General features: G+C 32.4%; 1 protein-coding gene across 1 annotated transcript in view; it reads left to right on the forward strand.

Annotated features, from left to right (window-relative positions):
- LOC137400230 (uncharacterized) overlaps nucleotides 1–24,833 on the forward strand; it is an 82,784-nt gene that overhangs the window by 45,851 nt on the left and 12,100 nt on the right. Inside the window, exons 7-9 of the mRNA XM_068086557.1 lie at nucleotides 1,869–2,178; nucleotides 3,545–3,664; nucleotides 4,523–4,584. Of these exons, the coding sequence (XP_067942658.1) occupies nucleotides 1,869–2,178; nucleotides 3,545–3,664; nucleotides 4,523–4,584 (492 nt within the window). The remainder of the gene's footprint in view (nucleotides 1–1,868; nucleotides 2,179–3,544; nucleotides 3,665–4,522; nucleotides 4,585–24,833) is intronic.

A 24,833-nucleotide genomic window follows, 5' to 3' on the forward strand; every position in this document is an offset into this window, starting at 1 on the left:
ATCAACACTCCTCCCCCCAATCCAATACCTGTTTGCCTATCTCTTCTATAATATGTATACCCTGAACAAAGTTCAGCATCTCCTACACTAAGTGTTAGCTTTGTTTTGGTAATTGCTAAAATGTATGGATGCTGGTTATCAATTATATGTTGTAAGGAATGTGTCTTGTTTCTCAGACCATTTGCATTCCATAAAAGAAACTTTATTTTATTACCTAATAAACCTATTGTGTAACAGTTGACCTTGCATCTTTCTCAAACTTTTGAATTACACCATCTTTTGAATTACACCATCTTTTGAATTACACCATTTCTAACACGGAACCTCACACCTTCATGTGTGTTAGCATACTCCCTTTTGTTGACGTAAATCAAACTTACTTACATAACTTAGACTTAAAAAACAATTATTATTATTATTGTTTTAAATCAAAGTAATATTGTCAATTATGTCACTGTCCTCCTGGTACTCATCCAGGATAACACTTATCTTGGCTCAAAAAGGACATAGACAGCTGAAATTATGCGTACTGTTTGACAGATAGGTACTTACCAACCACTAAAAAAATCACTGTGTTGATGCAGCAGTTTTTGAGATATTACTATTTATATATTTTTAGAGCTTCACAAATTTCAATTACTGAATCAGCTGCTACACCATAATGCTTGTTCTTGGTGTCAAATTGAAGCTCAGAATGTGCTTTTATAAATGATAAAAGCACAAATTTTAGTACTAATTACAAAAGAAATTGTGCACATAAATGTAGCCTATACCAATCGATATGACAAAACTGTAACCTATGATTTACAGAATAACAAAACAAGTGCTGGTTTTAGCCAAAATTTGTTTCTATTATTTAGTTCTACACAAGATTCTGAATATACAAGTTAAATCTCATGACAATATATCACATCTTCTCTCTGTAATCCTTGTCAGCTCCTCGAAATCACAAAAAAGCAAGTTTGAGAAAATGGTTTTGGGGAAAATTGATGTTCAGTTTTTAAAGTTTTATCTTTCAGGCACTGTTTTAGCCAAAATCTGTTCTTATTATTTTGGTCTACACCAAATTCTTAATATAGAAGTGAAACTTTATGAAAATACGGTATATCGCATCCTCTTTCATCTATAATCTTTGCTAGCACATGGAATCACAAGAAGCAAGTTAGAGAAAAACGATTTTGAAAGTGTAAGTTCAGTTTTAAAATTTTAATCTCCCAGCCACTGATTTTAGCCAATTACTCTGACCAGTGTTTCACCATACCTCTGAATCAGTCACCATATTTTTCCGCCGTTTAGGCCACCTTTCTTTTTGTCTCTGTTGCTCAGCAATTCTGCGATGTGCTGTTGACTTCCTCTTGCTATCACTAGTGCTCTTTCTCATCAACCTCTGCTCATCTTTGGCTTCTGCCTGCAGCAATGACTTCTTACCTACAACCAACCAAAATACTTTAGGACCCTAAATACTTCGTGAGTTGTCAAGGGCTTAGCAACATGATTTATACACTCTTCCTTGTTGACACTGATATCACCATACACGTTCAGACTGTTCACCGCATCATACGCTGCACTGTCCCCTACACCAAGCAGAGTAGTATATCGTAAAGGCCCTGCTGTAGATCTCTGCCAGATAATCTTTACCGCTTCCCTTTCCATAGCGCCGCTTGAGCTGTCATGGTTCTTCTCACAAGCATCTTGGTGTTTCTTCCAGAATTCGTATAGTCACTGTCCTCCTTCTTTGGTCCTTTCTCACACACCTGGCAGAAGTTTGACATCACTTGGAAGTCTATGACATATCCAGTAAACATAAATCAGGAAATAAACTTTCTGTATTTTAATATGTTCACTTTTCTACCTTATATGCTTTGTAGTCTATGAATGATAGCAGCATGTCCCATCATGGAAACGGTTCAATGCCGGGTCCTGGTGCACCTGGTCAGGAGATGATTGGTTCAGGCCAAATTGCTACCCCTCAATCAAGTAATGTTTCGCAGGCAGCAATCAGTGCCAAGAGGAAACGACTGCAGCAGCAACTTGTTCTGCTGTTACATGCTCACAAATGTCAGCGTCGTGAGCAGTCGAACGGAGAAGTTGCCCGTGTTTGTACACTCATGTATTGTAAGACTATGAAAGATGTGTTACAACACATGATGGTGTGTTCTGATGGGACACAGTGCCAAGGTATGTGCATTAAAACTAGAGATGCCCCGATTCTAAATTCACCAGCCGATTCAAATACCAATCCGATATATCGATTCTTCTTGAAAAATAATCCGATTCAGATCTTTTGTGTTGTATATATAATTGTTCATTTTATTATAGAAAACATAAATATTAATGGATTTATTTGTTTGTATTTATTTACTGTTGTCAGCAAAAACATCAACAATTAGCAGCACCTGCAAAAGAGCAGCATATTTAATTGATGGGGGTGTCCATAAATAGTAAGTTGACATTTTGAGTTATTTGATGCCATTTATTTTATTCAAGTTATTTAATGATGGGACATCACAAATGTCCCATCATTTACGCATGTTGCACTTCATAGCTCCAGAACTCCTATTTTGAAAGCAGTAATTTTTTTTATTATTTGAAAGCCAAGAGAATACTGTATCAATTAATTCAAAGAATTTTATAATGGGAGCAAATGTGCATGTGTAGTGGCATCAAATAACTCTAAATGTCAAATTATTATTTATGAACACGCCCTTATAGTAAAACCGGTAATAGTTTACTCACAAGAACTAGATCATCAAATGATCTGTAGGACCATATTTAGACAAACTTCAAAATTTAATGTGTAAATAAATATAATAAAAGAGAGAAACAAACTACATTCACAACCAAACCAAATGAGAACAAACTAACAAACAAGCTATGTATCGCCAGGATCAAGAGAGAGATAGATGACTATGCATCGGCTGCTCAAATTACTTTCGTAATGCTAGTAAATAGAAATATTACACTGCATTTTTGTTTCTCTCTTTTGTCATCTTTTTTGTGATTGGCTGCAATAAATCCCATCGCTGTAATTGTAAAATACCACACTTTGTGATCATATCCTAACTAAAGCAAAAAGGTTCTTCAGCTGTGTTGATGTGGATCAGGCTTTGGATATAAAATAAATAGTGTGGCAGGCCCGGAATTCGTTAGGTAAGAGTAAGGAACTTGCAGCTGATGATCTTGATGATAGCAGGCTGAAATACTGTTTTCTGCTTAGTAGTGGATCTGTAAAAAGTTTATAAAGTTTCAGATTTTTTAAGAAAAGATCGGCCGATAGCGATTCAAATACTTAACACCCATATCGGCACCGATTCCGATACCGAAATCGGGGCAACTCTATTAAAAACCACTCCTGTTGTGGTTTTTAACAGCTGGCAGCTGTTTTTGTATCAATTGTCCCGAAAAGCTGGATTTTTACATCTATTCTCTTGAGACCGGCCTTTACTTTCCTTCAGGCTTGCCATTTTTTGTTTACGTAAAAGCTTACATTTTCACTTCAACTTGGTTGTATTTTAGTGATAATAATATATATCCACCGTTTTAGTTGCTCATTGTGTAACCTCACGTCAAATCATAGAGCATTGGCAAAGCTGCAATGGAAGTGACTGTCCAGTGTGCTCGCCTCTTAAGAGTGCTTCTCACAAGCAAAAAAGCAGTCTGGCCAGTAAGTATCTAACGGTATCTATATTTGACACTAAGATAGTTTAAAATATGTTAATGCATGATCTCAAGATATTATATTGTTGGCAAAAACTTTCCTCCTGATGACTTCTTCCATAATTACTAAAATTCATGTTATTTGTCTTTATGGCCAGTGAAAAGTTGCAGTGCTTTCTATATTGATCTGTCTCTTTGTCTTGCTGTCTTTCCGTCTCTTCTCTTTATCTATTTGTCTCCCTTCCCTCTTTCTTTCTTTCTGTCTCTCTTCTCCCTGTCTTTCTATCTCTTCTCTGTATCTATTTGTCTCCTTTCTCTTTTTCTTTCTCTCTGTCTCTCTTCTCACTGTCTCTTTGTCTTGCTGTCTCTTCTCTATCTATTTGTCTCCCTTCCTCTTTCTCTCTTTTTTTCTCTCTGTCTCTCGTCTCATTGTCTTTCCGTCTCTTCTCTCTATCTATTTATCGTCCTTCTCTTTTTCTGTCTCTCTTCTCACTATCCTTCTGTCTTGCTGTCTTTCCGTCTTTTCTTTCTATCTATTTGTCTCCCTTCCCTCTTTCTCTCTTTCTCTTTGTCTCTCTTCTCACTGTCTTTCTTTCTCTTGTCTAGGGTTCTTTATCTTTTGGTTTCTTTATCTCCCTATCTTTGTAGCTCTCTGTTTTATCTATGTAAAAGCTGAGACAACGTTGAGAAATAAATAAAAAAAATTTGGCCAGTAATTTAATCCAACGTCAATCTATGTAGACATAAATAAATTTTAATGGTGATTTGGCCAAATTGAGCAGAGAACTCAAAGACATTAGACTAGTTTATGAAATACTTGTTAGGGCCTGTAACAGTCTTGCAGATGACCTGTTCAATATTTCAGATGAAACGATGTATGGAATGTCACTGGAGGACTTGGAGCACGAGCTCGATAAATTGAACTTGGTATGTACATGCAACCAGGTCAGAAAACCAGTCAGCGATCGTAAAGTAGGGGGTAAATCGGTATGCCGGTAAGCAGCAAGTAGACGGTTATCAGTATCACCGAGTTGCTGTTTGACTACTGATTTCAAGATTTTAATAGCGATTTTTTATGCAAGCATGGCGAAGTATCACATCTCATGCACCATGTTTCCATGACATGCGTGATTCGCATCATGCGGGTTTGGAATTGTGCGCATGTTGCGTTACCGTGCGAATTAGGTGTTTCTATGGAAATTCACATGATGCGAATTGACTCCGGCACAAGGTTGTAAAAAGGTAAGGAGTGTTACATAATAAGTTAATAATTAACGATGCAGTTAGTGACGCACGTGTTAGCGACGCAAACATGTGAAACTCGATCACAAAAAGATGAACAGAAATTTTGAAAATGTTAAAATTGATTAACTGGCCCGGTATTTTAATGCGCATCATTCGCAAGTGCTGTTTCCATTATTTGCAAGCATAAAGGATTCGATAAAGTTTTGCGAAACGTTACAATCGTAAAACTCAATTGGCTGGCAGATTGCTGCTGTTTCCATGATGCAGTTAACTTGTGGATTGGCTCAAATTTCCGCATCATACGCGTCATGGAAACATAGTGATGAATGGATTGTCACTAACTTGCTTGTTAGGAGGCATGTTGACAGGATTTCTAAGCAAGGTATTAGAGACATTCTCGTGTACCTTTAGTAAAAGTATGTGACAACTGTCATAGCTGCTTTGCTAGTTACTAAGGCTGATGTCACTGAATTCTCAACCGATATGCTCGTTGACATGCCAAAAGAATTTATTTATGTTGCTGTGAGATAATGTAGCCTTCATCTTGTTAAATGGAGAGGGACAGACTTGATGCGGCCACATGTGCCGATTTTTTTCGTTGAATCGGACCGAAATCACGAAATGAATGAAAAACGCAGAATTACTCGGACTAAACTCACAGAATTGTCAGAGCTGGGCATGCTCACCGAAATCGTCAACGAAACGCTTTTAATTGCCTAAACAATTTATTAGCGAGCACGATTCTAGCAGCTTTTGCAATTTATATAGTTCAAGGCACATAATGCGACACGCAAGAAAAATACTAACACAATTTGCCATAGTAAATACGATGCAACTGATTTGATTGCGCAATTCATGCAGTTGCATCGTATGTACTATGTTGAATTGCGCTGGCACTGTTATTGTGTCATAATACGTGTTTAGGAATATACCAATTGCAAAAGCTGCTAAAATTGCAATAGCTAATCATTTGTTCAACCAATAAAAAGCATTTCGTCGACATTTTCGGTGTGTGTGTGTGAACTTGTAAATGCATGCAATTGGGGACTCACACCAGAATTTAACAGACAAATTGGGGACGTTCGGAAATTGGGGACGTCCCCAATCTTTTAAACCCTTTTTTCTTATAAAAAACTAAAAAATATATAGTTTAATCCAACTCCCGACAAAATCTGAGCACTGTCCCCAAATGCCTGCATTTGTACGAGAACATCTGTGAGTGTGGGTGTGTGAAAAAATATGTAAGTCCCCATAAAGTTTGTTAAATTCTTACACACATTTGACCTGTTTCCATTTGTGAGTAGGCAAATATTTTCGGAGTTTTCTTCTCATAGAAACTTTTTACCTAACAATTGGGGACATTATATCTTATTGGGGAGCTAATTTCTACCTTGTAAAAACTCACAATATTTGCGAGTTGCTACAAGAATGAAATTACAAGAGATGAAAACTCACAATATTTGTGAGTTTTTTTTTAAAATGTAGCTTCGGAAGCAAATTGAGCGTTTACACTATTTTTGAACTTATGTTTAGCTAAATGCTATATTTGCTCTTCTGCATTACAAATGTATTTTGTAGTTTAGCATTTGCAGAGTTTTTTTTACAATATAATGTATTTGGTCAGCAGTTATACACGCTCAGCAGACATTTGAAAGTGTGTCTCGTTAGCTTCCTTCAATAGTTCAGGCCTTTAATAAACCTTGAGAGCTCTTGTACTTTTTCAAATATTCTCACATATGCATCCTTTTTTACTTACTAGCTTTTATTTTTAGTATGGTTGTAGTTTATACGCAATTAAAAAAAATTGCGCTTTATTATTCAAAAGATTTGTTTGAATTCATTATGTACATTTCTCACATAAGTTATAGCTGCATAAAATCTCAGGTTAATTTCACATAGTCTTAAGCATAAGATCTCTGTACATGTACTTTATTGACTTCAAATCTTGATCCATTGTATGTCTTTGCAAGAACTTTACTACATCATCCTTCCTTGATATTTTTAAACTGAATAAAATATTAAAATAAAACATGTAGCCTCCAATGCTTTCTCTAACTCGTTTACATTTTTCCTATATCTATGAATAATAATGGTCAAAATTCTGGTTTAAAATATATTTTAAAAGTTAACTTGAATGTCTGATAATTTTGGTTCAAAACATTTAAAACAAACATTATTAAACCAATTTCAAGTGTCTCTGCAAATTTGTAATCTGAGATCTGTATGTTGTTAGAATTCAATGAAATTTTCTGTTTTTTCTTTCTCAGACCAACGATCCATCATTGAACTTTTTTACTATGTAGTATTCTTTCATCAGCTCCACTAAAAAACTTTTGTTGCTGTTTGACAAGGTAGTATATCTTTAGAGAATGAAACAGCTAGATGGAAAATTCTGCCATACATTTATTGCTCCTCATTGAAAATACTTATAGTTGTTTTAGAAAATATATATATTTCATCAAGTTTATTTTTAGTATGTTAACAATACCAATCTTTTTATCTAAAGCTTGATTGTAATTTAACTCTTATGTCCCTATGCTTGCTTTTCATGTATGGCTTGAAAACAATGGAATTATACACGTTTCTAGTTTAATCAATTGCGGCTATCAATGTGTAAAACTAAGCAGCAGTGTCAACATTTAATGAATATATTTAATTCTTTTTGGCTTTTGGATTTTTGAAAAAGTGCTTGTCATCACCTCACTTGTTCTTTTTACTTTTTTTATAATAGTTAACTCATGCTGACGCAATGTAAATATGTTGATGACTGGCATTGCTAGCAGTATAAAATGAAATACGGCAACAAAATTAATTCAGTAACGTAATTAAATTTGTTGTCTGTTTATGTCAATCGCTAATGGCCTAACGCTGAGTTATCCTTTGTACATCATACATGTGTATCATCATTAATAGTTCCTAAAAGTAAATTAAAAAAGTGTCATAATATGTATATTTATTACTCAACAAAGATTTCATAGACAACTATAGAACTGTTGAACTGAGTTTGAAGTAGAAATGAAGTCATGCATAACTTTTAATAGCATAATTGTGAAAGTGTGCACATGAGATTGCACATGAAATTGTCCACCAAGCACATGAAATTGGCAAAAAATTAAGTATACAAAAAAGCAAAGTGTTTTTGCATACTCGCAAACAATAAAAAGATTTTTTGGGGTGTTAAATGGGTGTGAAATACTGACCGCAAATAATCGTCAACATGAATGATTTTTTTAATGTTTATTTTTACTTCGTTCATGGGAATGCAACAGATTAAATTTTTTTAATTTTATTGTAGTATTCATCATATATAATTTTAGCTGGATTTCAGTAGTGTATATATGTAAGAGCCTAATACGGTTCAGTGAATGCATGAAACTTTGTTTGTTATACGATACAAAGCCAAATGCGCTTAGCTAACGTCTCAACAAATAAGCAATGCATACTGAAAATCTATATATAAATATCAGTGTCTTTTTGTCTTTTATTGTATGTTCATTTATAATAAGTATGCTTTGTTTTAACATAACAATGCATAACTTACATGACTCTCTCATAAGCTTGATTGATATGATAAGCAAGAATATTGCAATCAGTAGAGAGCTGTAGTAGAACTGAAACAGGCACAGTATAAATTACACAAATATATAAAAAGTACACAGAAATAAATGCAGTACGCAGAAATAAAAGAAAACACCTTCATTTGAAACCGTCATTTTTATTACCCGTGCAAAATCGGGCAATCTGCTTGTTTTATATAAAGCAAGAGAGGCTGCTACCTATTTGTAAAAATTCACAACAATAAAAAATCTAAAGAAGTTAGACCAATATAAAGAAAAACATTTTTTATAATTAAAACACAAAATGAAAGTAAAACTTCTGTTGATCACCAAAAAATACCAAATAGTAGATCCCTGGTCAAAGATTTTCAAAATCACACTGGCAAAACTGCTAGCAATTTCTTGTTAACTGTTTTTTTAATTATTCTTGACAAAGTTATTACTTGCGCTGTTTTAATTAAAAAAGTTTACAGGTAAACGTTTGTTATTTTGCTATTTTTAATTTTGTTCCAAAAACTTTGCAATTATTTTTTATAGATTGCATTGTAACAAACTAATTTTAGATATCAATAGCGATAGGGCAATAAATTAATTATGGTGCTGTTGTTATTGTGATTCCTAATTTGAAGTAAACAGTTTTATAAGAATTATTCTATAGCGGGCCATTGACTACTTCTGTTGGAAAGCTTACCTACAGTTTTAATGTTTGAAAAACCGACTCATTTAACTTTTTGTTGGTCATAGTTGCTTGTTTTTCTAATAGTTACTTTAAAAAACTCTCACAGCATTGGTAAAATTTTCGTGCTATTTGAGATTTGTTTGAGCCAACATGTTATCGCTTCTCAACCTTTGCCTGTCATACATTTAGCCTGTAGTGTCTTGCTTATGATTATGTAACATCGCAGAACCACAAGTTAAATATAGAGAACAAAGAAACTTATTCAGTACTGCTGGTCATCTGTAATAACAAGATTATAACATTGGATGCTTTACACACCAAATCAAAGACAAATAAGATGTTTACTTCCATAAAATTTGTGCTATACAATTTACAAATATTCAATGAGTTTATTATTTTCCATTTACTCCATTCTATAATATTCTATTGGCACAAGGCTTTATTGTTAATTAAAAACCAAGCAGATGCAGTGAGTGAGACATGTTTTTAATAAAATAGTAGCTTGTAAATTTCACAGACACTGCAAATAATTTGTCAATAATTTACCTAGGCGCGAGATTTTGAACTTCATTTGCAATATCACTCAGTTAGCCTCAAACAGAACAAATTGTATTTGTTTTGTATTAATGATACTCATGTTCACATTCACTTTAAATCGCATTGTTTTTACTATGCCAATCTTTTTAAGAAAATGCGTACTTATTTGCCAATATAAATAGCTTTCAAAATGCATCAAATTACTGCTCAGGCGCCAAAGAGTAATGTTATATGTTTTAAATAGAGAAAATAAAGTGAACCACCTGTAATAATCAAGCCGGATCATATTTTCAAAATATTACATATGAATTGATGTTGCACACAAAGATCACTGTTATGATGAACTATACAGACATAGATCAATGTTGTCAAATATTTCCAATGGAAAGATCCTATTTGACATTCGCAAGAATTTTTTATAGATTGCAGTGTAGCAAACTAATTTTAGATATCAATAGTGCAATAATTTACTTATTGTTCTATTGTTATTGTGATTGCTAATTTGAACTAATCAGTTTTATGAGAATTATTTTATAACTGGTCATTGACAACTTTGGTTGTAAATTTTATCTACAGTTTCAATGCTTGGAAAACCCATCTAATTGTACTTTGTGTTACTGATAGTTGCTCTTTTTTCCATAATTACTTTGAAAAAGTCTCACGGCATTAGTGAATATTTGATGCTGTTTGCGATTTGTCTGACCCAACATGTTATCGCTTCTCAATCTTTGCCTGTCATACCTTGAGCCTGTAGTGTCTTGCTTATGATTATGTAATATCGAAGAATCAGGAGTTAAATCTGGAGAACAAAGAAACTTATTCAGTACTGATGGTCATATACAATAACAAGATTATAACGTTTGATGCTTTATACACCAATCAAAGACAAATCAAATGTTTACTCTCATAAAGTTTGCTCTTGCTAGCATATACAATTTACAAATATTTGATGAATTTAGTATTTTCTGTCTACTTTGCTCTACAGTATTCTATTCTGCGCAAAGCTTTATGGTTAGCTAAAATGCAAGCAGACTCAGCAAGTGAGACATGTTGTAAATGCTATGGTGGCTTCAAAATCCCCAGACACTGCAAATAGTTTTTAAGAATCTACCCAGGTGCCAGGTTTTAAACTTTATTTGCAACATCACCTAGCTAGCCTCAAACAGGAAATATTACATTTGTTTTGAATTAATGATAGTCGTGCTCACGTTCATTTCAGATCACATGATTTTCACTAAGCCCATTTTTTAAGGAAATGCATACATATTTGCCTATCTAAACAGCTTTCGCAGTGCATCAAATCACTGCATAGTTTCTGAAGAGTTATCACATGCATCTTAAATAGAAAAAATAAAATGAACAAAAGCTAACAATCAAGACAAATCATATTTTTAAAATATTTCATCTAAATTGATGTTGTTCCCATAGACTACTATAATTATCATACGCTATACTGACATAGGGCAATATTGTCAAATGATTTATTTGATAACATTATGAAAAACAAAACGTAATATGGAACACAAATTAATTCTTTAATTGGACTATCGAATTTACAAAGAGTTGAACAGTTACATTTTAAAACAAATATGAAGGGTATTTCTTATAAAACCTTTTTCAATTTCTCAAGAGAAATTTAGTATTTTGACAATTTTAATGCAATTTAACCATGAGCAACTTATACCAGAAGAAAATTATGATAGACAATAGAATTATATCACCCTAACTATAGAAGGTTTGAAGTCATGTATTTACTGATTTGCTTTAGTTTTTAATTTAAATTGCAATTGGAAAAAATCTTTTAAACCCGAAATGCATGATTCTCAAAGTTGATTGTTGGAATATCACACTTCCAAAGTTTTTTTCTTTTGCATCACATTAGATAGTTCGGTTGATGTACCGGCTTGCACAGCAAGAACTTTAATAGTGAGTGTTTATTGCAAAGTTGTTTTCTAGTGTTGTTGTTTTTGTAATAATTTTTGTTTAATATCCGTCGTTTTGGTATACTTTTAGTGTTGGTAGAGAATCTCTTGAACCAAGTAAATATTATTACTTTCCACTTATTTTCTGCTAAACATTAAGCAGCAAGGGTCCAGGTAATCATGATGCAACATCAAACAGCAACAAGATCTATTAATAGAACAAAGGAAATTATGCAATACGGTTACTTGCAGGCAATAATAAGATCATATGGTTTGCGACTTTTACACAGTCTCTCATCCAGAGAAGAAATTTTTTCTTTAAAGATATGCTCTCCATAACATACTACACTTAAAAATATTTAACGGTTTTAATTACAATGCTAATTTTATATGAAGCAAGAGAGGCTGATAATTGCTTATAAAATTCACAATAATAAAAAAGTCTGCAGGAATGATACCAATTTGCAAAAGTATTTCTGATAATTTAGACACGAAGTTAAACAAAAACTTGTGTTGAGCACCAATAATTACCAACTGGTAGATCCCTTGTTGAAAATTCGCAAAAGCACACTTGCAAAATTGCCTGAAGATCCTTGTCAACTGTTTGTTATTACTGCTGACAAAGTTATTACTTTTGGTCTTTTACTCAAGGAAGGTCACAAGCCAAAACTCCTGTTTTGTCAATTTGTAATTTTGTTTGAAAAACTACACAAGTCTTTTTAGAAATTGCATTGTAACAAAATAATTTTAGATATCAATAGCAATAGTGCAATAACCTACTTATTGTTCTATTGTGATTGCTAATTTGAACTAAACATTTTTTTTAGAATTATTCTATAGCTGGCCATTTACTACCTTTGTTGAAAAGCTTACCTATAGTTTTAAAGATTGGAAAACTCATCTCACTTTACTTTGCGTAGCTCATACATGTATATAGCCACCCCTTTTTATTAATAATTGCTTTGAAAAAGTCTCACAGCATTGATAAACTTTCTGCTCTGTTTAAGAGTTTTCTGAGCCAACATGTTTATGACTGTTGAAACTTTGCCTGTCATACATTGAACATGTCTTGTTCTGCTTATGATTATGTAATATTGAAGAAGGATCAATTAAACTTAGGGAACAAAGAGACTTATTCAATACTGCAATCAGTAAAGTTCAGCGCTGCTCATGCACAATGACAAGATTATAACAGTTTCTGCTTGTACACGAAATCAAAGACAAAGAAGATCCTAAACTCTTATAAAGTTTGTGCTCAATAGCATAAACGCTTTACAAATATTAAATGAACTTAGCATTTTCTGTCTACGCAGTTCTATAATATTCTATTCTGCGCGCGGCTTTATGGTTAGCTAAAAACCAAGCAGATTCAGTGAGTGAGACATGTTGTTAATGAAATGGTAGCTTGTAAATCTCACAGACACTGCAAATAATTTGTCGAAAATCTACCTAGGCACAAGATTTTAAACTTTATTTGCAACATCAGATAGTCATGCTCACTTTTATTTTATATTACATTGTTTCCACTATGCCCATTTTTTTAAAGACATGCGTACATATTTGCCAATCTAAACAGCTTTCACAATCCATCAACTTACTGCACAGTTGCCAAAGAGTTATGCCATGCGTTTTGAATCGAAAAAGTAAAGTGAACAACAGTTAACAGTAAAGACAAATCACCTTTTCAAAATATTTCATATTATTGGATGTTGCTCACATAGATGATTATTATCATAAACAACACTGACTTAGTAAAATATTGTCGAAGGTTTCACATTGAAATTTTATACTTAAAAATTTATTAAATACTTAAATAATTTGATAGTTACTGTCTATTTTTATGTTTAAAAACTTCAAAATGAATTAAAAGCCAAACAGGCATAGCAAGTGAAATGTGTTTGAAAGGTTGTATTTTGTTTCACAGATTCTGAAGATAAATAATTCTGGCAAATACCTACTTAGCGGACAGCAAATCACCTTTAGTTGCAATATTGTCTTTTAGCTGTACACAAATTATATTATATTTGTATTGCATTAGTGTTGTTGTCTTGTGTATGTGTGCCAACTATAGGCTCAATAGTTTCTATCATGCAAATATTTGAAAGAAAATAAATATTTTTTAATACACCTAATAATTTTTGTACAGGAATTGGTAAAAATCCCAAACTAATAGGTTAAATGTCATACACACCCATGATAATAATTCCAAAACCGAAATGAGGATATATTATCGCAATGCTATTTCTATTATTTGGTTAAACTAATGTTTGCAAAATTAATCGTTGAAACAACAAACACACTTCCAATTTCTCAATGTTTCATGAATTTTTTATGGATGAGAGTATACTTAATTTATTCATTAATATTCTAAAAGTAATGGTTGTATTTTAATTAACGGTTTTGATAATATTCGTAGTTATTGAAACAGCATTGAGAAATTTTATGACTGTATGTACAGTTATGATATTTGCTTTATGTTTTTAAACCAATGGCCATACAAGCAAATGTTCATGCACTGATATTTTTACCATCAATTTGGGAACATCTTATTACAAATTTTTTGAGATTGGTGGCGACTAATTGTGCTCTTATAATCATTGTGTAATGTTCCAAACTAATGGTTGTAATATAATAAGTATTTGTTGTGGTATTCATCTTTCCAAATTAGAGATATTTTATTCTTTGTCATCAAATGTAACAACAAACTGAAGGAAACTTTTTGTAACATCCTTGATATGAATTAATACTAGGTATGCACCAGTAAATTTTGACAATTATTTCAAACCAATGGTTAAAAGATCATGCAAACTCGTGGTTATATTTGAAGCCTCAAATTAGCAACAACATAGCACAATGGCGTTGAGATGCTATATCACTCAAACTGCTTTTGTAATAATTGCTCAATATCTCGAGCAAATGGTTAACAAATCATACAAGCTTTGTGGAGATAATGAAGCGAGCATTAGGGACATTTTATTACAGATACTTTGAGCTGTTGTATGACTGTGAGCGGAGTTGCATATTGGCCAACTTCCCAGAATAGTTACATAATTATAAACACTGGTGATGGTATTTTAGCATCTATTTGGGGACACCTTGTCACAATAGCTATGAGATGCTTGATCACTGTGTGTAGATTGGTAATAATTGATCAATGTTTCAAACTAATGGAAGCAAAATCATTCACAGTTGCAATATTAGTTTTAGCACAAAATTGGTGAAGTTTTCCCACACATTCGCTTTAAGATGGTTGGCGAATAAGTGTGCACTTACAATTATAGATCAATTTTTTCAAGCTAATGGTTCAAATATGACTAAAACTTCCTGTGATATTTGTGCCATTAAATTAGAGAGATTTTTCCACAGCCCAGATGCTTTGAAATGATTAGTGACTGTACGTGAACTTACAAAAAAATGTAAAGTCATATGCATATGTGATAATAGTTATGTGATCAAATTGAGACATCTTGGCATGATGAATTTACATGGCTTAAAACTGCACATTATTTTATCATAATTGGTTAATGCGACCATACAAATGTTTAAAATAGCGTAGACATGTCTGAGATATTTGGCTCTCAAATAACGGCTATCTTACAGCAACGGTTTTTAGATTGTTCATGACTGTGATTTCACACATAATAATTGTTCTATGTCCCCAAATATATAGTTAAAATATCATACACACCTGTGAGAATAATTTTACCATCAAATTGGGGGCATATTGTTGCAATGGTGTTGACATTGTCTATGACTGACTGTGTTCTTCTGTTCTAATTGGTCAATGTGCTCAGAAAACTGCTTAAAAAGCATATTCATTGGAGTTGCTAGTTTGGCATTAAATTTGGAACATCGAGCAGCAATGGTATTAGGAGTGATGATGACTGTGATTTCAAATAAAATAATCAGTCAATGTCCCCAAATTAATGGTTAAAATATCGTACACACCTGTGAGAATAATTTTACCATCAAATTGGGGACATATGGTTGCAATGGTGTTGACATATTCTATGACTGACTGTGTTCTTTTGTTGTAATTGGTCAATGTGCTCAGGAAACTGCTTAAGAAGTATATTTATTGGGATTGACATTTTGGCATTAAATTTGGAACATCTAGCAGCAATGGTATTAGGAATGATGATGACTGTGATTTCAAATAAAATAATCAGTCAATGTCCCCAAATTAATGGTTAAAATATCGTACACACCTGTGAGAATAATTTTACCATCAAATTGGGGACATATGGTTGCAATGGTGTTGACATATTCTATGACTGACTGTGTTCTTTTGTTGTAATTGGTCAATGTGCTCAGGAAACTGTTTAAGAAGCATATTTATTGGGATTGATATTTTAGCATTAAATTTGGAACATCGAGCAACAATGGTATTAGAAATGATGATGACTGTGATTTCAAATAAAATAATCAGTCAATGTCCCCAAATTAATGGTTAAAATATCACACACACACACCTGTGAGAATAATTTTACCATCAAATTGGGGACATATTGTTGCAATGGTGTTGACATTGTCTATGACTGACTGTGTTCTTCTGTTTTAATTGGTCAATGTGCTCAGAAAACTTCTTAAAAAGCACATTCATTGGAGTTGATATTTTGGGATTAAATTTGGAACATCGAGCAGCAATGGTATCAGGAATGATGATGACTGTGATTTCAAATAAAATAATCAGTCAATGTCCCCAAATTAATGGTTAAAATATCACACACACCTGTGAGAATAATTTTACCATCAAATTGGGGACATATTGTTGCAATGGTGTTGACATTGTCTATGACTGACTGTGTTCTTCTGTTTTAATTGGTCAATGTGCTCAGAAAACTTCTTAAAAAGCACATTCATTGGTGTTGATATTTTGGGATTAAATTTGGAACATCGAGCAGCAATGGTATTAGGAATGATGATGACTGTGATTTCAAATAAAATAATCAGTCAATGTCCCCAAATTAATGGTTAAAATATCATACACACCTGTGAGAATAATTTTACCATCAAATTGGGGACATATCATTACAATGGTGTTGACATATCCTATGACTGACTGTTTTCTTTTGTTATAATTGATCAATGTGCTCAGGAAATTGCTTAAGAAGCATAATTATTGGGATTGATATTTTGGCATTAAATTTGGAACATCGAGCAACAATGGTATTAGAAATGATGATGACTGTGATTTCAAATAAAATAATCAGTCAATGTCCCCAAATTAATGGTTAAAATATCACACACACACACACCTGTGAGAATAATTTTACCATCAAATTGGGGACATATTGTTGCAATGGTGTTGACATTGTCTATGACTGACTGTGTTCTTTTGTTGTAATTGGTCAATGTGCTCAGGAAACTGCTTAAGAAGTATATTTATTGGGATTGACATTTTGGCATTAAATTTGGAACATCTAGCAGCAATGGTATTAGGAATGATGATGACTGTGATTTCAAATAAAATAATCAGTCAATGTCCCCAAATTAATTGTTAAAATATCGTACACACCTGTGAGAATAATTTTACCATCAAATTGGGGACATATGGTTGCAATGGTGTTGACATATTCTATGACTGACTGTGTTCTTTTGTTGTAATTGGTCAATGTGCTCAGGAAACTGTTTAAGAAGCATATTTATTGGGATTGATATTTTAGCATTAAATTTGGAACATCGAGCAACAATGGTATTAGAAATGATGATGACTGTGATTTCAAATAAAATAATCAGTCAATGTCCCCAAATTAATGGTTAAAATATCACACACACACACCTGTGAGAATAATTTTACCATCAAATTGGGGACATATTGTTGCAATGGTGTTGACATTGTCTATGACTGACTGTGTTCTTCTGTTTTAATTGGTCAATGTGCTCAGAAAACTTCTTAAAAAGCACATTCATTGGAGTTGATATTTTGGGATTAAATTTGGAACATCGAGCAGCAATGGTATCAGGAATGATGATGACTGTGATTTCAAATGAAATAATCAGTCAATGTCCCCAAATTAATGGTTAAAATATCACACACACCTGTGAGAATAATTTTACCATCAAATTGGGGACATATTGTTGCAATGGTGTTGACATTGTCTATGACTGACTGTGTTCTTCTGTTTTAATTGGTCAATGTGCTCAAAAAACTTCTTAAAAAGCACATTCATTGGAGTTGATATTTTGGATTAAATTTGGAACATCGAGCAGCAATGGTATTAGGAATGATGATGACTGTGATTTCAAATAAAATAATCAGTCAATGTCCCCAAATTAATGGTTAAAATATCATACACACCTGTGAGAATAATTTTACCATCAAATTGGGGACATATCATTACAATGGTGTTGACATATCCTATGACTGACTGTTTTCTTTTGTTATAATTGATCAATGTGCTCAGGAAATTGCTTAAGAAGCATAATTATTGGGATTGATATTTTGGCATTAAATTTGGAACATCTTGCAGCAATGGTATTAGTAATGATGATGACTGTGATTTCAAATAAAATAATCAGTCAATGTCCCCAAATTAATGGTTAAAATATCACACACACACACACCTGTGAGAATAATTTTACCATCAAATTGGGGACATATGGTTGCAATGGTGTTGACATATTCTATGACTGACTGTGTTATTTTGTTATAATTGATCAATGTGCTCAGGAAATTGCTTAAGAAGCATAATTATTGGGATTGATATTTTGGCATTAAATTTGGAACATCTTGCAGCAATGGTATTAGTAATGATGATGACTGTGATTTCAAATAAAATAATCAGTCAATGTCCCCAAATTAATGGTTAAAATATCACACACACACACACACCTGTGAGAATAATTTTACCATCAAATTGGGGACATATGGTTGCAATGGTGTTGACATATTCTATGACTGACTGTGTTATTTTGTTATAATTGATCAATGTGCTCAGGAAATTGCTTAAGAAGCATAATTATTGGGATTGATATTTTGGCATTAAATTTGGAACATCTTGCAGCAATGGTATTAGTAATGATGATGACTGTGATTTCAAATAAAATAATCAGTCAATGTCCCCAAATTAATGGTTAAAATATCATACACACCTGTGAGAATAATTTTACCATCAAATTGGGGACATATCATTACAATGGTGTTGACATATTCTATGACTGACTGTTTTCTTTTGTTATAATTGGTCAATGTGCTCAGGAAACTGCTTAAGAAGCATATTCATCGAGGTTGATATTTTGGCATTAAATTTGGAACATCTTGCAGCAATGGAATTAGGAATAATCATGACTGTGATCTCAAATAAGATAATCAGTCAATGTCCCCAAATCAATGGTTAAAATATCATGCACATCTGTGAGAATAATTTTACCATCAAATTGGGGACATATTGTTGCAATGGAGTTGACATATTCCATGACTGACTGAGTTATTTTGTTATAATTGTTCAACGTGCTCGGGAAACTGCTTAAGAAGCATATTCATCGGGGTTGATATTTTGGCATTAAATTTGAAACATCGAGCAGCAATGGTATTAGGAATGATGTTGACTGTGATATCAAATAAAATAATCAGTAAGTGTCCCCAAATCAATGGTAAAAATATCATACACACCTGCGATAATTTTTCTACAACCAATATTGGGATATCTTTTCATGATAAAATTTCTACTAATTTGTTAAACTAATGGTTACAAACTTGCTGATTAAAATACCAAACATTCCCTTGTGATGGTGAAAAGTACCGACTCCCCATTAGACTAGAATTGAGCGAATTTATGATATCGTGTGCACTTGTAATAGTTTGTCAATTGTACCTAAATAACTAATATACCTGTATACTAATACATACACACTTTTCTTTTATGTTTACATCATACATCAGAAAAATTGTATGACAACATACTTGAGACTATTTTTGACGGTTTGCAGTTACAATAACTGGCCAATTACTGCAAAAAACATTGACTTTAGTATCATACATAATTTGGATGACGTACACGCCTTCAAATGGAACAAAATTTATTTCAATAGTACTGAGATAGCTCAAATCAGTGTGTGCAGTGATAGTATTTATTTAACACTCCGAAGCTAATGGTTAAAATATTTTGCATACTTTTGGTCATATCTGCACTAAAAATTGAGTCAATCTTGTTATTAAATATTTGAATAGATTACAATTAAATGTATGGTTTTTGCAAAGATGGGCAACTCAATATATTTTTAAGAAAATGTAATAGAAGGCAAATTTTTGGTACAGATAGCACGTTTTATTAAACATAATTATATTTTTATAAGGTAAAAGTTATTGGGCTTACATTAGGTATATTGGAGATACCAATGCTTCATTTCCAAAGCTTGATTCTAATATGTCTCCGCCTATGCTTGGCTTTTCATGCATGGCTTACAAACAAAGGAATTGCACAAAAGTTTAGATTAAAAGTGGTAATCATCAAGTGCAACCAAACAAAAAAGTATGACTAAAATTAACTGTATCCAAATTTATTTGGCTTCCTGATTTAAAAAAAATTACTCACATTTGCTTGCCTGGTTATTTTTACTTTTGTTTAAAAAAGTTAACTCGTGATCGCGCGATGTAAATTTTCTGATTGCTGCTTTTGGTAGTGATAAAATGAGATGTAGCAACATACTTTATCGATTATAGTAATTAAATTTGTTGCCTATTCAGGGCTTAAGAGTTCTATGAAAACTATGTTGAAATGTTTACCTTGAACATACTCGCGTTAAATGTTAAAAAGTCTTAAATCTAAATAGACATCAGCCTGCAACCCAGGCCTGGCTGTTTGCAATTCAAAACCTTAACTTGAACAGATCACCGTAAATTCTGTGAAGCAATTGATTACACTGAATTTATTACTAAACATAAAAGTCTAAGGTCGATTCACCCTTTGCGCACCATACATGTGTAGAATTAGTACTTTAAATAGGTTTAATAAAGAACTATTAAACTTCTAAGTTGACATTTGGGGAAAAATTAAGTGATGGATAACTTTTACAAGCACATTTACGAAAGTGTGGGAAAAGTATCACATACCGACAACTCCAAAATGGTTGAAAAGAACAAAAATAAGCCAGAGTTATCTTCTCTACGCAAAAGTCCCCGTTTATTAGATAAAAAATTCATACACGTGTGTGATGTGATGTCCCCAAAGTTAGTGTTAAATTCTCATGAGCTATAACTGAAAAACGGATAAGATGACAGCTCCAAAAATCAGTGCATTTGTAAACCCAACAAAAAATGTTTTAATATGTTATTTTTTAAAGCTCTTAATGATAGATGAAAATTGTCCTCAAAGTGATGGTAAAAATATCGCGTCCCCAATTGCATGCGTTTACAAGACTGTGTGTGCGTGCGTGCGTGCGTGCGTACGTACGTACGTGCGTGCGTGCGAACTTGTAAATGCATGCAATTGGGGACTCACACCAGAATTTAACAGACAAATTGGGGACGTTTGGAAATTGGGGACGTCCCCAATCTTTTAAACCCTTTTTTCTTATAAAAAACTAAAAAATATATAGTTTAATCCAACTCCCGACAAAATCTGAGCACTGTCCCCAATTGCCTGCATTTGTATGAGAACATCTGTGAGTGTGGGTGTGTGTAAAAATATGTAAGTCCCCATAAAGTTTGTTAAATTCTTACACACATTTGACCTGTTTCCATTTGTGAGTAGGCAAATATTTTCGGAGTTTTCTTCTCATAGAAACTTTTTACCTAACAATTGGGGACATTATATCCTATTGGGGAGCTAATTTCTACCTTGTAAAAACTCACAATATTTGCGAGTTGCTACAAGAATGAAATTACAAGAGATGAAAACCCACAATATTTGTGAGTGAAAAGTCACAATATTTGTGAGTTTTTTTTAAAATGTAGCTTCAGAAGCAAATTGAGCGTTTATATTATTTTTGAACTTATGTTTAGCTAAAGGCTATATTTGCTCTTCTGCATTACAAATGTATTTTGTAGTTTAGCATTTGCAGAGTTTTTTTACAATATAATGTATTTGGTCAGCAGTTATACACGCTCAGAAGACATTTGAAAGTGTGTCTCGTTTGTTTCCTTCAATAGTTCAGGCCTTTAATAATCCTTGAGAGCTCTTGTACTTTTTCAAATATTCTCACATATGCATCCTTCTTTACTTACTAGCTTTTATTTTTAGTATGGTTGTAGTTTATACGCAATTAAAAAAAATTGCGCTTTATTATTCAAAAGATTTGTTTGAATTCATTACGTACATTTCTTACATAAGTTATAGCTGCATAAAATCTCAGGTTAATTTCACATAGTCTTAAGCATAAGATCTCTGTACATGTACTTCATTGACTTCAAATCTTGATCCATTGTATGTCTTTGCAAGAACTTTACTACATCATCCTTCCTTGATATTTTTAGACTGAATAAAATATTAAAATAAAACATGTAGCCTCCAATGCTTTCTCTAACTCGTTTATATTTTTCCTATATCTATGAATAATAATGGTCAAAATTCTGATTTAAAATATATTTTAAAAGTTAACTTGAATGTCTGATAATTTTGGTTCAAAACATTTAAAACAAACATTATTAAACCAATTTCAAGTGTCTCTGCAAATTTGTAATCTGAGATCTGTATGTTGTTAGAATTCAATGAAATTTTCTGCTTTTTCTTTCTCAGACCAACGGTCCATCATTGAACTTTTTTACTATGTAGTATTCTTTCATCAGCTCCACTAAAAAACTTTCGTTGCTGTTTGACAAGGTAGTAAATCTTTAGAGAATGAAACAGCTAGATGGAAAATTCTGCCATACATTTATCGCTCCTCATTGAAAATACTTATAGTTGTTTTAGAAAATATATATATTTCATCAAGTTTATATTGAGTATGTTAACAATACCAATCTTTTATCTAAAGCTTGATTGTAATTTAACTCCTATGTCCCTAGGCTTGCTTTTCATGTATGGCTTGAAAACAATGTAATTATACAAGTTTCTAGTTTAATCAATTGCGGTTATCAATGTGTAAAACTAAGCAGCAGTGTCAACATTTAATGAATATATTTAATTCTTTTTGGCTTTTGGATTTTTGAAAAAAGTGCTTGTCATCACCTCACCTGTTCTTTTTACTTTTGTTTATAATAGTTAACTCATGCTGACGCAATGTAAATATGTTGATAACTGGCATTGCTAGCAGTATAAAATGAGATACGGCAACAAAATTAATTCAGTAACGTAATTAAATTTGTTGTCTGTTTATGTCAATCGCTAATGGCCTAACGCTGAGTTATCCTTTGTACATCATACATGTGTATCATCATTAATAGTTCCTAAAAGTAAATTAAAAAAGTGTCATAATATGTATATTTATTACTCAACAAAGATTTCATAGGCAACTATAGAACTTTTGAACTGAGTTTGAAGTAGAAATGAAGTCATGCATAACTTTTAATAGCATAATTGTGAAAGTGTGCACATGAGATTGCACATGAAATTGGCAAAAAATTAAGTATACAAAAAGGCAAAGTGTTTTTGCATACTCGCAAACAATAAAAAGATTTTTTGGGGTGTTAAATGGGTGTGAAATACTGACCGCAAATAATCGTCAACATGAATGATTTTTTTAATGTTTATTTTTACTTCGTTCATGGGAATGCAACAGATTAAAATTTTTTTAATTTTATTGTAGTATTCATCATATATAATTTTAGCTGGATTTCAGTAGTGTATATATGTAAGAGCCTAATACGGTTCAGTGAATGCATGAAACTTTGTTTGTTATACGATACAAAGCCAAATGCGCTTAGCTAACGTCTCAGCAAATAAGCAATGCATACTGAAAATCTATATATAAATATCAGTGTCTTTTTGTCTTTTATTGTATGTTCATTTATAATAAGTATGCATTGTTTTAACATAACAATGCATAACTTACATGACTCTCTCATAAGCTTGATTGATATGATAAGCAAGAATATTGCAATCAGTAGAGAGCTGTAGTAGAACTGAAACAGGCACAGTATAAATTACACAAATATATAAAAAGTACACAGAAATAAATGCAGTACGCAGAAATAAAAAAAAACACCTTCATTTGAAACCGTCATTTTTATTACCCGTGCAAAATCGGGCAATCTGCTTGTTTTATATAAAGCAAGAGAGGCTGCTATCTATTTGTAAAAATTCACAACAATAAAAAATCTAAAGAAGTTAGACCAATATAAAGAAAAACATTTTTTATAATTAAAACACAAAATGAAATCAAAACTTCTGTTGATCACCAAAAAATACCAAATAGTAGATCGCTGGTCAAAGATTTTCAAAATCACACTGGCAAAACTGCTAGCAATTTCTTGTTAACTGTTTTTTTAATTATTCTTGACAAAGTTATTACTTGCGCTGTTTTAATTAAAAAAGTTTACAGGTAAACGTTTGTTATTTTGCTATTTTTAGTTTTGTTCCAAAAACTTTGCAATTATTTGTTATAGATTGCATTGTAACAAACTAATTTTAGATATCAATAGCGATAGGGCAATAAATTAATTATGGTGCTGTTGTTATTGTGATTCCTAATTTGAAGTAAACAGTTTTATGAGAATTATTCTATAGCGGGCCATTGACTACTTCTGTTGGAAAGCTTACCTACAGTTTTAATGTTTGAAAAACCAACTCATTTAACTTTTTGTTGGTCATAGTTGCTTGTTTTTCTAATAGTTACTTTAAAAAACTCTCACAGCATTGGTAAAATTTTCGTGCTATTTGAGATTTGTTTGAGCCAACATGTTATCGCTTCTCAACCTTTGCCTGTCATACCTTGAGCCTGTAGTGTCTTGCTTATGATTATGTAACATCGCTGAACCACAAGTTAAATATAGAGAACAAAGAAACTTATTCAGTACTGCTGGTCATCTGTAATAACAAGATTATAACATTGGATGCTTTACACACCAAATCAATGACAAATAAGATGTTTACATCCATAAAATTTTTGCTATACAATTTACAAATATTCAATGAGTTTATTATTTTCCATTTACTCCATTCTATAATATTCTATTGGCACAAGGCTTTATTGTTAATTAAAAACCAAGCAGATGCAGTGAGTGAGACATGTTTTTAATAAAATAGTAGCTTGTAAATTTCACAGACACTGCAAATAATTTGTCAATAATTTACCTAGGTGCGAGATTTTGAACTTCATTTGCAATATCACCCAGTTAGCCTCAAACAGAACAAA

Source organism: Watersipora subatra, chromosome 7 (assembly GCF_963576615.1).
Source record: "Watersipora subatra chromosome 7, tzWatSuba1.1, whole genome shotgun sequence".
NCBI lineage: Eukaryota > Metazoa > Bryozoa > Gymnolaemata > Cheilostomatida > Watersiporidae > Watersipora > Watersipora subatra.